Source organism: Malania oleifera, chromosome 6 (genome assembly GCF_029873635.1).
Source record: "Malania oleifera isolate guangnan ecotype guangnan chromosome 6, ASM2987363v1, whole genome shotgun sequence".
Lineage (NCBI taxonomy): Eukaryota > Viridiplantae > Streptophyta > Magnoliopsida > Santalales > Ximeniaceae > Malania > Malania oleifera.
In genome coordinates this window covers 106,400,158-106,416,933 of record NC_080422.1, presented here as the reverse complement: position 1 = coordinate 106,416,933, position 16,776 = coordinate 106,400,158, and the positions used below count along the sequence as shown (strand labels likewise).

Here is a 16,776-nt window from a genome sequence, read left to right as displayed (position 1 = left end):
TGAGTTTTGTCTTGGTGGAAGTTGGGGGTTTGCATTGGTGAAATTCCTACTGCATTGCATACTTAGAAACACCCATATACAATTATTTTAGTTAATGTACATGGATTAGGGCTGATTGCACAAAATTGTTGGCCTACAATGTAACAACCTAAGCTTTTAAGTAGAGTGGTATTCTAACATGGTACCGGAATCTTAGTTTCCTGGAGTTCGTAGGTTATATTCTTGTTGCCTGCAATTATTTTATGTTAAAAGTCATTTCATTCCCCATATCGAGCATTGTTCATCATTTATTTACCTCTCCACTTGCAATCAGGTTGCGCACACATGGGAGTGTTGAGGCTTGAAAGACATTGTTGGTTCACAACCTAGTCTTTTTGGATCAATTGGTAACTAGATGGGTACTATTAACACCCAAAACCCGGCTACCTTAAGATTGCATGTTCCTTTAATGACCTGATAATTGCAGGAAAAATTGAATTGAAAAAGAGTAGTGAGGATTTAACATTCAAGATGCCATGTGGACAATAGAAATGAAGTTTTTATAGAGCCACTATTGTATTGTATGATTTTACTTTCAAAATCCAGGTGGATGATTAAAGATAGACTTGGTAGAGGATGCTATTGCATTGCACATCCAAGTTCCAGCTGGAGGATTACTTTTGATGGTCAACCAATAAAATTTCTTCTAAATTTTGTCCATGGTTCCTGGTCCTGGTCTGTTTATTCACACACACACACACACACACACACACACACACACACACACATGTATATGTCCTCCAGAGGGTAGAATAATGGAACTAATGGCCTGCTAAGAATCAATTGGGGTGATTCCTAAAAAATAATGACAGTTTGGTTAAAGTAGGACTGCTTAGATAGCTAGACTAGGTACATATCCTTGCAGGTACATAAGATAGTTTGAGAACTATAGAAAAATGGGGGAAAAAATCTGTTAGTTGTCATTCCCACCCATGGCACTCCGTGTGCTTCTTTCTAGTACATTGAGTAATAGTAAACATCTCTGCTGGTGTGTGGACCCACATTTTTTTTTTTTTTATTGAATTCCTATGCTCATATTTGGATTCATTTATAATTTTTATTTGATAAATTGTGTTAGGTGACCTGGGCCAGACATTTAATTCTCTTTCCACTCTAGAGCATTACGTGGAGAGTGGGGGCCAAACCGTCCTATTTGTTGGAGATCTTTCTTATTCTGATAGATATCAGTATAATGATGTTGGTATTCGGTGGGACACATGGGGTCGTTTTGTTGAGCATAGTGCAGCATATCAGCCCTGGATATGGTCTGCTGGAAATCACGAAATAGAATACATGCCCTATATGGTAAATCACCAGACTTTTATTGTAAAATTTGCTTCAGTCACACATTTTGACATATTTCTTTGAGCAAGCTCTGAGCATTTTCTAAAGTTCTCTGTTTTCTTGACTACAATTTTTTTCTTACTGGAGTCATTCCTAATTTAACTATTTAGAGTGATTCTATGGAACTACGGGTATGTTTGAGTTGATATGTTAAAAAATTATATAAATTAAACCTGATTATCCTTTTATCTTTGCGAAGCACTTGTTATCAACTTGCTATGAATTTTCTCTAAAAGAAAATTTAAGATGGATGAGTCAAGTCTTATTTCCACACTGTATGTGAGCACTCTGGTGATTTAGTATCTTACCTTTCAAGTTTTTCAGTAATTTATGTCAAAGCATAATCTGCTGAGCATTGATGGATCATAATTTGAAGCAGTTATTAAAAAATTGCTGAGGTCTCTTAAGAAACCATTATGTGAAAGGGGAAGCTGTGTTTAGCAAGTTGACTTTTCCTGTCAATAGTTGCTGTAAACATCCAATAGCAGGTTTCAACCTCATTTTTCTGTCCACCTATTTCTGGATGTGCGTGTGTGTGTGATTTTCTTTTGTTTTTGTTTTTCTTTTTACACACACACACACGCACAAGTAAGAACCATGTAATATCATTTATCCCATGGTATCACTGTGCCATGCATTTTATATTCTCTCACTGGTTACTTAAACATGCACTGCAATTTATGCTCTTCATCCAAGCATTTCAAGTTGCTTGAAAGCATTGTTCTTTATTGCCCAGCTCTTGAGACTTTCAATATTTATGTTTAGGGGGAGGTCGATCCTTTTAAGTCATATCTCCATAGGTATGCTACTCCTCATGTAGCCTCTGATAGCAGCAGTCCTCTTTGGTATGCCATCAGACGTGCCTCGGCTCATATAATTGTGCTATCCAGCTATTCTTCATTTGGTAACTTTTCATTACCTTTTTTCTTTATCTGACTATATTTATATCAATCAAGGAGGTAATCTTGAGAGTATGCTCATATTTATGTTGACAGAGTTCAATAGATTATATAATTTATTTAAAATGACACTGGGCTGTGAAAATTTAGAATTATCTGGAAAATAAATTGACTAAGGAGAAAATTTAAAATTACTCGTCCTTACCTCTGTCTTTCTTAGGTCAAATATATTAGATTGTGGGCATAAACGCAACCATGGACATGGAAACCCAATGTGCATCACTAAAAGGTAGCTCTACAAGAACCTGTTAATTGTTACTAACACCTTATAGGCAAAAATGGATTTGGTTAACTGTTGGGTTCTAATAGGCTTGCTTTGGTCAAATCTGGATGGCTCAAAACACCTAAGAATCCAACTTGTGAATATGTTTATATATATATATTGAAATTATGTTTGTAATAAATTCAAACTTCCTAAAAAATTTCTACGAATTAAATAATCAGATTGAATTTGAATTGGTATGATATGGCCGCCAAAACCAAAACCTTTCACTTCTAATGGGTTTAGTTAGGCTTTGCTAGCCCCATACAACAACAATAACAACAACCAAACCTTAAGTACCACTAAATGGAGTCGATTAGATGAATCTTTTTTTGTCAATTCACAAAATTGTGGGTTATTAAATACTTGCTATCTCATGACAAGTTATTTTGAATCTACCCCTATCCCTTCTATTGTTACTAACGGTAACTAGCTTACTCCTCAGTTGTGCATTATGTGGCTCATGTTGTATATGCCCATCTAAATCACTCCTCCCTTATCTTAATTTCTATAGGTCCTATGCCTAACTTACTGCGAATATACTCATTCCTTAATTGTACCACTCATCCACCTTAACATTCTCATTTCAACAACTATAACTCTTGGATTTGTTGTTTCTTAGTTGCCAACATTTTGATCCATGCAGCATAACGTAGTTGGTTTGTAGCCATCCTATAAAACTTTCCTTTCTTAATTTTAAGATTTATGATCTCGATACATGCATGAAATGCTACCCTATTTTAACTTGTTTTAACTCCATGTATACATCTTCTTCTATTTCTCTTTTTCAGCTTGCATAATAGATCTAAGGTATCAAAATCTAGGAGCGCTACTAATTTCTTGACCATCAAGTTTAATATTTTTTCCATTATTCCTCTTACCGTGACTAAAATTACATTTCATATATCTTGTCTTATTTCTTCTTATCCTAAAACTTTTGTATATTATGTTCTGTTCACATAATGCCTATTCTTGGGGATAGATTAGTTATAATATAAGAATTTGATAGTTCATATGACAGCTATGTTGTTGCCATAAATCGAATAACAATGTGAAACTTTTTATGAATCCATAATAGGGAATAGACAAGGAATGACTATTCCCAAATTTCACCATGGGAATGTCTACCCTTTTCTTATTGCATGTTTGATGAAATAATAAGGAATATACGAAGAATGGCTATTATATCTGCTCCCAAATTTCTCATTGTATTCCATCTTATTCCAAGGAATAACTATTCCGTGAACCAAACATAATCGTAGATTCTAAAGCTTCTTCCCATACATGAATTAAAAAAACTTGGGAACTTGACTTGGAACATTTCAATTATCGAGTCTAGACTCTTGGACATTAACTAATAGCTTCTAATATGAACCAGCAATAGAAGTTTTTGGTGTGCCATTTGTAAAATGCTCCAGCAGCTTGTCAGTTCTTTATCATTGTTGTTGTTGTTATTATTATAGCGTTAGTTTAACTTTCTTTTTCTTATCCCCCCATTTTGGATGGATATTAATACATTTTGTTTGAATTTTTAACAGTGAAGTACACACCTCAGTGGATGTGGCTAAAAAAGGAACTTCAAAAGGTTGACAGAGAGAAAACCCCTTGGCTTATTGTTCTTATGCACATTCCAATGTACAACAGTAATGAAGCACACTTCATGGAGGGTGAAAGTATGCGAGTCGTTTTTGAGAGTTGGTTTGTCCGCTACAAAGTCGATGTTATCTTTGCTGGCCATGTGCATGCTTATGAAAGATCAGTATGGTTCTTCATCTATAAGTCTTCAATATTTTCTTCCTTAACTAGCAAACATCAAATTATAAAAGTATAAGGAGAAAACCAAATCTTAGCTCTTCTAATGTCGAAGAATTACAGTTAGTTTAAAAATCTTGACATTCTCCTATCTAGCTAGACTTATGCTGCACGTGGCTGAGGGCAATGTGAATCATCCATCTAAGCACCTATCATTTAGCAGCCTAAGTGTGTGGATGTTTCAATTCACTCTTGTATTATATGTTGTAATAATGGATAGGATAACTAAGATGCACAACGGAATAAAAAAAAATGCAACAAGCAGATCAAACTCAACCAGAAAATATGAAATAATAAGCACAACAACAAGATGTATGTGGTTCGGCAAAGCCTACATCCACGAAAGCAATGGCATAAAAATTTCACTAAGGAAGTCTTAAAATACACAATACACTTCACAAAGATCTCTCTCTTCTCTCACAATACCCTCAAATAGGGATAAATAGACTTTCCTTTAGAGGTTTCCCTCCAATTACCCAACCACCCCAACGTTCAAATTCAAAATTTGAATTTTTTCTTGCAGCACAGGCGCACTCGTCAACGAGAACAGAGGGTTTGTCAATGAATCAAAGAAGCCCACTTGTCGACTAGTCTATCCTCTCGTCGACGAGTCTTTAACTATGAGATTTTTTGGCTCTCGGTATCTACTCGTCGACGAGCACAGAGAATTCATCAACGAGTCTTCTGCTGCCAACACAAGAAGACCTCTATCTCATGTTTTCCTTCCTTTGTTTGTGATTCCCACCAAGTATAAGAGCCACACACAAATATAACAATCTCCACCTTGGCGATTATATGTCCCTTAGGAGATTTCAAAAACATGACTGATTGCTCCACCTTGAACTTGAAACGCTCGGTTGGGACTATCTCCCTTCTAGTACTTAGAAACATGCACCAAGTCTAAGCAATGCCGCTTGAACTTTTTGATGGTAGCTTCATCTTCTACCATCAACCCCGATACAGTTATAGATTCAACACCTGAAGACTTCACCCTAAGCTTCCAATAAGACCTTCCCATAACAGTAAACACAAAAGTTGCTGCAAGTCTTATATCACCAAAGTCCCCTTGCATAGTCCTCAACAAAACTAACAATTGAAGGTCTACTCTGTTGCTTGCTGAAACACTCAATTACACAATCATGGAGGACCTTTGACATATCTCGGACATCACAATCCATCCTTGGGTACTTCTCCACGGGACCTCCCTAAGACGGCAAACAAAGTCTCCCTGCGGTTCCGTCCACAAAGCCACCTTGAGATAACACCAATCTCTCTGCAGCTCTGTCCATGCGAATCAGCAAACCAAGACCCATCTTGGCCGTACACAACACATTCATGTCAAAACTTCTCAACAGAGTTCCCAACTGATTAGCCCCAGTTAAAGCTTTTCAAGCCAATAGCATATCATTCACATACAACAGATACATCACTTCATAAATCACTATCACCCTCTTCCCAATTGGAAGCCTCACCAATTTACACCTGAATGGTGGTCTGATAGTGCACATGGACCCACCATGATCCTGCTGATTTCCCGAGCTGAAACTCCTTGCAATATGACCAATGTCATTGTTGCCCTAAGTCTATTGCTCCACCCGTATCACATGCACATTCATATTGTGATACTGTTGACCCAAGATAAAACTTCCCGCATTTCTACGTTGAGTCCTTAACTCTACCTGAATAACATGATTGCTGTTCTCGTAGTTTTCTGGCATTTGTTTCTCTTCCTTTACCTGAGTACACTGTTCCATGACTTCAACAAAAAAAATCATGTCCTCGATCAGTCCTTTGTTTGCCATAATATCACCCAACTTGCACCCACCTTTCATATAACTCAGAAAGATGTATTGTTCGGACATAACACCAAGCTTAGATCCTCCATATCTAGAATAGTGCACCAGTGGACATCCACTCACAACCGAGTAATCTACCGCAAAACCTGCCCACAATTCACTTGCAACTTTCCCATCTAGCGATACCTTTGGCGATCAGTCATACGAGAAATGCGCCATACTCACTGACTTCACCAAAAAATACCCTGCAAGCCCTGCATATGATCTACCCTGCTCGCAAAACTCCTTGAATAAAACCAGCGTACTTAGTCCCAATGGCTGACATGAGGATTTCTCTCCTTGTCTGGTACTCCACCTTAACCACAACACCTCAACATCAAGCTTTTGCCACATGAGATAAACCAAAACCTTTCGTGATACATTCACAAAAAAACATATGTCTATCCTTTGATGCTATCATCATCGGTCCCCAAACATCTGAATACATGTAGTCTCCCATATGCTTCAACTACATATGCCACAAGGTATTTGATTCAGATTCAACTGCTGTAGCTCCAACTACAACCGTAACACCCCCAGTACAATAGATCTTTCCTGCTATCTTTTCTCCTTTCATCACTATTGAGTTGCCTTCACACACTTTCATTTCTCAATTTTCAGACTTGTAACAAAATCCATTACAGTCTAAAATATCGAATGAAATAACATTCTTTCGTAGACCCTCAACATGCCTTATATCACATATGGTTCTTACAATACCATCATGCATTTTGATTTTGACATTTGCAATACCAAGTATTTTGTATAAAATATTATTTCCCATCAAAACACAACCAGTATTGACTGACCTGTAGGTGTCAAACCATTTTCTATTTGCTGTCATGTGATAAGAGCATCCGGTATCTAGGATCCAAGAATCATCCGTGAGGCACTCTGAACCTGACGAAATACATAGCATATCCCCATCACTACACTCTAAATCTTCTTCCACTACATTTGCAGATTCTGACGGACCTTCCTGATTTTCAGAATTCCCTTTCTTCCACTCCAGACATTCCGGTCTTATGTGCCCAATTTTACCGCACTTAAAACATTTCACGTCCTTCTTCTTCTTCCCAGATTGCAATCGAGATTTGCTTTGGGACTTACGTCTCCCATATTCTTGATTACTCTTCACAACAAGTCCTTCACCATGTGAAGCTTCATTGCTAATCATTTTTTTTTTTATGAAAACCAAGCAATGCACTTGTTACCTCTTCCAAATTTAGGCTATCCTTGCCCCATGCAAGAGTTGTAAACAAATTATCATAAGTTTGAGATGTAGGTAGGGAATTTAATAGCATCAATGCTTTATCTTCCTCCTCGAACTTTACATCAACACGTGCCAAATCACTCACAATTTGATTGAAAGTGTTGATATGTTGGTTCAAATTTGAACCCTCAACCATCTTAAGCCAATACAACCTTTGCTTAAGAAAAAATTTATTCGACAACGATTTAGACATATACCGGCTTTCTAACTTTCGCCACACAGCCACCGGAGAATCATCCTCCATCACCTGATAGGGAACTTCATCGGCCAAATACAAGCGTATTGTAGAAATGGCCTTTGCTTCTGATTCTCCCCATGTTGCCTCATCCATTCCAACTGGTTGAATGCCAAGTAGTGCCTTAGCCATTCCTTGTTGCACAAGTATATCCTTCACCCTCCTTTGCCATAAACCAAAGTTCCCAGTTTTATCAAATTTGACGAAGTCAAATCTTGCAGAAGATGATCCCGAAGCCATATCAACAATCGCTCTGATACAAATTTGTTGTAATAATGGATAGGATAACTAGGATGCACAGAGGAATAAAAAAAATGCAACAAGCAGATCAAACTCAACCAGAAAACATGAAATAACAAGCACAACAATAAGATGTACGTGGTTCGGCAAAGCCTACATCTATGGAAGCAATGGCACTAGAATTTAACTAAGGAAATCTCAAAATACACAATATACTTCACAAAGATCTCTCTCTTCTCTCACAATACCCTTAGATAGGGTTAAATAGACTTTCCTTTGGAGGTTTACCTCAAATTACCCAATCACCCCAACGTTCAAATTCAAAATTTAAATTTTTTCTCGCAACCCAGGCGCACTCGTTGACAAGAAAAAGGGATTCATCGATGAGTCAAAGAAGCCCACTCGTCAACAAGTCTATCCTCTCATCGACGAGTCTTTAACTCTGAGATTTTCTAGCTCTCGGTATCTACTCGTCGACGAGCACAGGGAACTCGTTGACGAGTCTTCTGCTGCCAGCACAAGAAGACCTCTATCTCATGTTTTCCTTCCTTTGTTTGTGATTCTCACCAAGTATAAGAGCCACATACAAATAAAAAACACTATACAATTGCCAGAAGACCTTTAAAAGAAGCACATTTTAATGTCTACTAAACTGATAGGTTAGAAGACCTTTCCCTAGGCTAGTTTAAGAACCATCGTTCAAGTATAAGATGTCTCCTAAGAGACTAGTTTAAGAACCATTAAATCCTTTCTCAGTATCTCATTCCAAGTTAATTCTAATAGGGCATTTGGTAAATTAAGTGTTAATTGCTAGACACTGAATTCAAATTTGATTTTGTAAATTAGTGAATTGAGCTTGAGCTGGTCACTAAATATGATATCTGAATTATTTTAGCTGTTTGGTATCTAAAATGTGAATATGTGTTGTTTTTCAATTTAAACCTTCTAATGCTTAGGAGCATAAGTATTTGACAAAATTAACAAGCAATTACATAAAATAAAGTTTTTATTTTAACATAAATACTAGTTTCTTGTCATATATTTACTTGATAATTTTAAATAAAAATAATATAATTTATTGTTCTAGTAAAAATAAAATTATTATTTCAATTTCTATCACTTTGGTATTGAGTTTTTTGTCCTTGTCATTTTTTATAACGGATAAAATTGAAAAAGAGACCTCTGAATTTCTCGCTTACTGAATCAGACATGTTACTATGTTTAATTCTATTAGAGGAATTTTAAGAAAATTCAGAGCTGCAATCGAACACTCTGATGTCGATTCGGTTAGTGAAATGGTTCAGACAAAATCTTTAGTCAAAGGCCATTCAGATTAAGCAAACGCTCCCTAATATAACTTGATGTGTTTCATTTTCAGCATCGCATTTCAAATTTGCACTACAATGTGTCAAGTGTCGACCCATATCCTGTACTGGACCAATCTGCACCCATTTACATTACTGTTGGAGATGGAGGAAATCAGGAAGGTCTTGCTGGACAGTAAGTAAAATTGCATAACTAAAAGGCTTTCCAATGGTTTATAATTCCCAGCGGTGTCTTCTCTTCTTTTGTTTTGTACAGAAAACTTGCAATCTGTTTTCTGTAGTAATAACATATTTACAAGCTTTTCCCATTGTTTCTGTAGTTTCATGGATCCACAACCAGATTATTCTGCTTTCCGGGAAGCAAGTTATGGTCATTCTACTTTGGAGATAAAGAATAGAACACATGCACTCTATAACTGGATTCGCAATGATGATGGGAAAAATGTAGTAACTGAATCATTCATCTTACACAACCAATACTGGTGAGTGCAGTTCACTATCACTTGCTCAACGCATGCTAGCTGATAATGGGATTCTTCCATGGTACTGATATCTGGGGCAGCATTTTTGAGCCACCAAGTTAATTTAGGCATGCTTTTATATGAACTAGTTGGCACTATTAGATAATTTATGTGTGCTTTTCCAGCAATGACTTTCAAAAGGAGCACATGCCTACACAAGCACATTCGAGGTTTATGCATGCTGGCATCTGATTTGTTTGTCTCATTCTAAGCTACAATAACAATTTAGATGTCTCTACGATCATTCTCTCTCCATTTTTTTTTTCATCATGATTTCCATTAGTCTTTGGAATCCAAAGATTTAAACCGTGTCCAAGTGCATGTTCATATTTAGAGAGGGATGATAAAGCTAGAATGGGCATTAAAAATGCGGGAACTGGTTGCTCTCATGCATACCCCTGCATTTGCAGGGCATTTAGTAAATTACACTGCTAAAGAGGGAATAAGATTATTTTGGAAAATGTGGAAGTCAATTTTTGGGTATACGTTGGCTGTTGCTAATCTCTCATCAGTCCTGGTTACATCATGTATGGGCAGAGACGGGATTTTGAAGGCAAATTTACCGAGCATGCATGCTCTATATACCACAACCTTGTAGCCAATTAGTCGTGTTTGCAAGCAAAAGTGCATAACCAAAACATTAGTGGTCGTTTATTTTCCACAGCTCCTGAAATTGTCATTAGTTAATTATAGAAGTTTTTCAATCAAGAGAAAGATTAAGAGAAAAAAATGAAGATTCAAAATCTTACCCTGAAGAAAGCTTATGCCTGAGGACATTTTAAGTCCGCATCATTATATGTTGCTTTGCCCTCGACTGGTAAAGAGGATCATGACTGGCTGTGTAATTGGATGGTTTTCTTCTGGTAGAAAAAAATGAACTAAGTTATTATTAAACTGCGATATATTATTATCATACAGGGCAAGCAATCGGCAGAGGAAGATGGACAAGCATCATCTTCAAACTGTCGTCCGCCAGGCTGCCTCTTTCTAGCTTGAAATTGATTATATGTTCTTGTAATGTACAACCAAGTATGTAGAGAAGGGGGAAGGGGTGGTGGGCGGTGGTGGTGGCGGTGCCAGTAGTTGTGGTCGTGGCGGCGGCGGCGGTTGTTTGGAATGGGGTGGAGATATGCCTACCAAACCTCCAATATTATTTGAACGCCTAGACAGCTTGTGAAGATTATTTGTGCTTTTCATGCTTGGATGTTTGTGTTGTAATCTCGTTTCATAATTATCTCTAAGAAAATGTTGCTTCTGAACCTGAGCTGCAGCTCTGATTTGGGGGGAAAAAAAAAGTTCATGTTTTCTGCTATTTATTTGAACCCCTGTGTGCAGATTAAGCTTGCTTGAGCTGTAATCGAGTTGGCACGATAAAATACTCGAATTTGGTTCGACTCGAAAATGTTAAGCTCGAAGTTCGACTTGAATTCGATCACTTTCATAATTGTTAAACTTGATTTTGAATCGGCTACAAGTTCATAAAATTTGAACTCGACTTAGCTACAAATCCATTTGCATTTGATTTTTTATTCATTTTAATCATATTAGAATAATTTTCCTTTTTAATAGTATTTAACATGAAAAGAAAATATAAAAGAAAATGTGTTTTGTTCCTTTTTTTTTTTTTGACTATTATTTTTTTTTAAATAAAATTCTTAATGGATTTGAGACAGTATTTGAGAGTATGAATTTTAGATTTTAATTTGATTTTGAATTTGTGTACATTTGAAATTAATTCAATATAATTTTATACTACGTTTTGGTCAAATTTACACAAATTTAAATTTATTTCTATATTTTTAATGGTTGGATGGTTGAAATATAAATCTTGCACCTCTGCATATCGAAAAGTTATATACTTGGAGGTGTAACGCATGGTGTTAGTAGGACTTACATAAGCACAGATGTACATGAGATCCATAATGTTAGTTTCGATTAGACCATATGTCATATGCATCCTGATTGAAGTGTTACATATATAACAAAATGTACATATATAACATAGCATAAAATCATAATGTCAAATTCATTTGACAAATCTTCGTTAATGTCGTTCATTATTATTTTTAGCTTGTATGGAGTTTTGACATGTAAACAGAAGAAAATGTGCCATCTCCAAAACAAATTTTCACCATTTTTAGCTCGTATCTAGTTGTGACATCCAAATAAAAGATCGATCGATAGTTCCTTTTTCTTTTTTCATTTTTTCAATATTTGTTTTCTATTTTTAATGTCAGTTTTTGATGCTTCAACCTTATTAAAGAAAAACAATTCACAATTTTTATTTTTAGCATGCAATGACATCTAGACCCAAACAAGTCACTTTATCACCAGCTCTGTGAACAGAGGATCCCCTGTGTATTTATTACCAGCAATGTGTCCCTTCATGGCTTCATCCCTCCCCTGTTCTCCTCTGTTCTTCCCTGCTCTCTTCTCTTTCTTTTCCCTCAATTTGCACTGCAATCACCAAGAGATGGCGGAATGCGGGAATATTCTTTCGCTTGCAATGATTCATCTTTCCACACTGTTACTCTCAGCATTCTTGTTCCTTCTGGTGTTCACCTCTGCAAGCTGTCTGTTCAAAACATATCTGTGGGCTCTGTTCGTCATCCTCCTTGCCCTGTTCTCCTACTCGGCGGTGTCTTATGCACTGACTCGACCTGGGCTGGCGAAGGCCATCGCCGTGATGAACTATGTCGACGACTAGGGTACGAACTCGAGAATCAAAGACTTCTCGGCGCAGCTGCATGGAATCGTCGCCGGCCAAAAATGGGTCAGCATATTCAAGTGTCATGATCGTGTTGGGCTCTGCGCACTAGAGAATCAACTCTTCCTTCCTCGTCACCCAATACAGGTAAATCTCATCAATCAAAATGTTTTAACAGTGTTGAAAAAATGGCAGTTAGTGATAAGCGGACTTGAGGTTTGATGAAAAGACTAAATATTTTTTTTGGGATTTAGAGAAAAGGTTTGATGAAAAAACTAAATATTTTTTTTGGAACTTAAAGAAACTTGTATGAATTTTAGATTTCAAATTTAGATTTAAGTAATTTGAACAAATCTTAATATAATTTTATATTACATGATACCCGAATCTAAATCTAAATTTTCTTAGTTAATATTTTAAAATTTTCTTTGCTTATAAATTTAATATACTTTTATATTACATCATATTCAAATTCAATACAAATTCAAATTCAAGATCTCTCCCAAATAGAGTTAAAATTTTAAAATCCTTAGTGGGATACTAATACCCTTACCCTATGCTTGGAGAGGCCTTGAACATGGAGTTGTGTTGAATTTTGATTTTGATAAGATGTAATATAAAATTATATTCAAATTTGCCTAAATAGATCAAAGTCCAAATTTGAGGTATGAAATTCATGTTTTTAAATACTATCTCAAGAATTTTTTTTTTTCAAATATAAGAAAAAGTCCGTCTTTTTAACAAATTTCAGGAAAGGTCTATAAAATTAGTAAAATCTCAAGTGAGATCGTTGGGATTTTTGAAACCTAATTAGAAATTCTTATCCTTTCGCCATATGTCAGGGGAGATCAGTGTAACGTCCCGAACTCGCCAAGTGGGGCCTGAGGAGTTATGAGTTCTATTCACCTATCTCTGATCCCATAAATATCATTCACGCAGCGTAATATAATTAAACATTCTTCATTAAAATACAAGAGTACTATACTATACAACCAAAAAAAGAGTTTCCAGCTGTTCTTATTACATATCTAGCATTTAAAACATAAACTTATGTGTTCCTGTATCTTACATTCACCCACAGTCACAAAACTAAACCCTGCCCAGGCTTTCAATCCTGACCTCCAGAAGGACCTGAAAAGTTAATAAATTGTTAGGGTGAGACACTTTTCAGTAATGATGGAATAAATTATTATCGGTGTATGGCCATCATGAGTTTTAGTGTATACAAAATATAACCATTTATTAATCAATAACAACTGAGAAAACACATGCAGACTGTACTCACACATACATAATCATTATTTATAAGCGAGAGTTCCTGAGGATTGGGGAGATTACAGACCCACCCCTATACTCTGATACCGTTTGTAACCTTGTCCATTTAATTTGGGTGAAACTACAACTGATACTTATTAGGACACTCACCTTACTCAATAAGCCATTGGGAGGAGAGTCTTACTTCGCCGTAATTGTTTGTGCATTTTAATTCACATCCATATACTCACACACATTCTTTATCAATCATACCCCAGAGATCCACATGTACATGTATCATATATCATATCAGAACACATCAATACACAACACATTCAATTCACATGTGCGTACTCACACCCATAGTAAACAGTACACAAATACTTCACTTTTGCATTTCACTTTTGGTGGTTCTCAGGGCATCCCTCCCCATCGTTCCCTTTACATACTTCGCTTCAGACATGATACACTTTCAAATTGACCTATTTATGGTAAATCAGTAAAACAACCTCCTCATGTCATTGCCAACGTTTTAACCCCTTTATATAAATGACAATATAATGAACTCCTTAAGTCTTGCCAACGTTATATTGCGATTTATAACAAGGACAATATAACAAACTATTCATGCCTGCCAACGTTATATTGTGAAATACACGAATAACTACACCAACAAAGCAACCAAGTATGCACATTTAATTACAGTACTGACACCCAGTTTATTATGAAGAATTAATCTCATGCCACACGATTTAAATATTAAACAATAATTTAATAAACTAAGATGGTCAACCTTATTCCATTTGATCCTTTATAAAATACGAAAAATGATTCAAAAACCAATAATTTATTTCAATTAGAACGTTCAGAAAATCCATTACTATAACCTCGTGTTCCTACATTTTAGTTTAATTGGTTAGTTTTGGAAATAACAACTGTTTACATAACCCTAAGCTCAAATACCCTTTTCTAAAACAAAAAAGGTTTAGAAACAGAAGCGGTATTCATATATATAAACCTATATACTCCATTTTAACTAGTAGAATTTACAAAAGAACTGACATAATTTATTTCCCTTACCTGATCTTGAAAATATGCCTAAAACGATCGGAGGATGGAAACCCTAACTTTACGAAACCGCCGCTGAAACTGATTCGGCAATCCCTAGAGAGATGAGAAAGGCATTTAGGGAACGAGAGCGACTTTGGGCGAGCGTAGGAGAGAGAGAGAGAGAGAGTCATATGAGGGATGAGAGAGAGAGAGAGAGAGAGAGAGAGAGAGAGAGAGTGATTCTAAAAAAATAACCTATTGTCTATTTATAGGTTCTTAGCTCTTGCAGGAAACCGTCAACGATTTTTCTGTGCTTGACAAAACCGTTGACGGTTTGGTACTTAAACGCTCTCGTATTTTGCCCTACAGGAAAACCATCGATGGTTTGGTCCTGGAAAAACCTTTTTCCTTCCTTTTCTTATTTTTCCTTTCCTTTATCTATTTCCCTCCTTCTTTTATTTAATTTTTTTTATTTTCTAGGTTCGGGTCTCTACAATCTCCCCCTCTTATAGAAATTTCATCCTCGAAATTCGTTAATCAATCATTTTCCACAAATTTAGAAGTTTATTAACTAACCACATTTCACACATTTCAATATACTCTAACTTGTGAATAATTGCATCACTTAGAATCAAATGAAACTATCGCTTATCCCAAACATAAACACGTTACTTACACCTCTAGCAACGTTTGCCTCAGTTGGGATAAGTGTGTAGACACGGGCTAGGCCACTGCGAGGCACTGGATTGTCCCTCCAATTCTGATTAGGAGCAGGTGTGCTATTCGGTGATCCACAACAATCTCGGGCTATATGGTCGCACCTACCGCACCGATAGCACACAAGACCCCAGTCCCGACATTCTCCCCAATGCCTCTGATTACATCAAGCACAGTGAGGGCGTGATGAATCACCCCAGTGGCCTTGTTCATCCCTATTTAGCCTCTGGTCCACAATATCATTGTCTCCCCTCGACGAACCCTGTTTGGCCTCTATATGGAAACTAGGAGGCATGGATCTCTTCCTCTGATTCACTGCCCCCTCACACTCCTATATATTGGCCTCTACTGTTATGGCCCTGTCCACTAGCTTAGAGAAACTCTGGGCCAAAAATGCTACTACTTGTGCGCGTATCCCCTGCCTCAGGCCCTTTTCAAACCTTTGGGCCTTCTTCGACTCATCCAAGACCATGTATGAAGCGAAGTGACATAGCTCTATAAACTTGGTCACGTACTGTTGTACAGTCAAGGGCCCCTGAGTCAGATTTAGGAATTCCTCTACCTTAGCGTCTCGGGTGGCAGCAGGGAAATACTTGTCAAAGAAGGTTTCTCTAAAACGACTCTAGGTAGTAACCGTAGATCCCGACCTCTGCTCTTCCACTAGCTTTACCACTCTCCACCACCGCTTAGCCTCCCCAACCAATTTAAAAGTCGCGTATTGCACCCACTGCTCCTCAGTGCAATGTAGAATAACCAAAAGCTCTTTTGTCTCCTGAACCCAATCCTTAGGCACGATCGGGTCTGCTCCTCCTACAAATGTTGACGAACTCATCCGGGTAAATTGCTCAATGGTGCAGCCCCGATCAACTGGTGGTTGATCCTGTCCCTTGGAGTCACTCCGGATCTCCTTCCTAACCTGCCATGCTATACCTCGTAGCATCGCCGAGGTATCCACATCCTCCTCGCTAGAAGTATCCACATTATTATTCCTTTCAACGTCTACGCTGTGACACCCTGATTTTTTTTTCTACCATTTTCTTTACAATAAATAATAATAATCAATCATCATCTGTCAACCAACTTTGATATTATATATCATACATAACCCGTCCCGAAGTGGGTACTAGGTGATCAGTCCATCTCACAAAGTATACCGAACAGCAAAAGTCAATATATATACCATACTAAATACAAATACCAGAG

At 36.9% G+C, this 16,776-nt stretch overlaps 2 protein-coding genes across 2 annotated transcripts in view; one reads left to right on the top strand and one right to left on the bottom strand.

Annotated features, from left to right (window-relative positions):
* The window catches only part of LOC131157462 (bifunctional purple acid phosphatase 26-like), a 32,395-nt gene extending 21,043 nt beyond the window's left edge, over positions 1-11,352 (top strand). Inside the window, exons 5-10 of the mRNA XM_058111644.1 lie at positions 1,118-1,344; positions 2,149-2,287; positions 4,143-4,363; positions 9,378-9,499; positions 9,645-9,806; positions 10,764-11,352. Coding sequence (XP_057967627.1) covers positions 1,118-1,344; positions 2,149-2,287; positions 4,143-4,363; positions 9,378-9,499; positions 9,645-9,806; positions 10,764-10,836 — 944 coding nt within the window. The 3' untranslated portion in view covers positions 10,837-11,352. The remainder of the gene's footprint in view (positions 1-1,117; positions 1,345-2,148; positions 2,288-4,142; positions 4,364-9,377; positions 9,500-9,644; positions 9,807-10,763) is intronic.
* Positions 11,353-15,904: 4,552 nt separating this feature from the next.
* On the bottom strand, positions 15,905-16,513 carry LOC131158752 (uncharacterized). The gene is made up of 2 exons (XM_058113608.1): positions 16,208-16,513; positions 15,905-16,087 (listed from the first exon to the last, which is right to left on the bottom strand). Exons 1-2 carry the CDS (start codon positions 16,511-16,513, stop codon positions 15,905-15,907), a joined length of 489 nt encoding a protein of 162 aa, XP_057969591.1.
* Positions 16,514-16,776: the final 263 nt, after the last annotated feature.

Bases quoted from the DNA above. Each gene is read 5' to 3' on its own strand.
- LOC131158752 (XM_058113608.1), bottom strand. From the start codon at position 16,513: ATGCTACGAGGTATAGCATGGCAGGTTAGGAAGGAGATCCGGAGTGAC. The intron at 16,088-16,207 runs GTTACTACCTAG...ACTGTACAACAG, and splicing joins AGCAGAGGTCGGGATCTACG to TACGTGACCAAGTTTATAGA.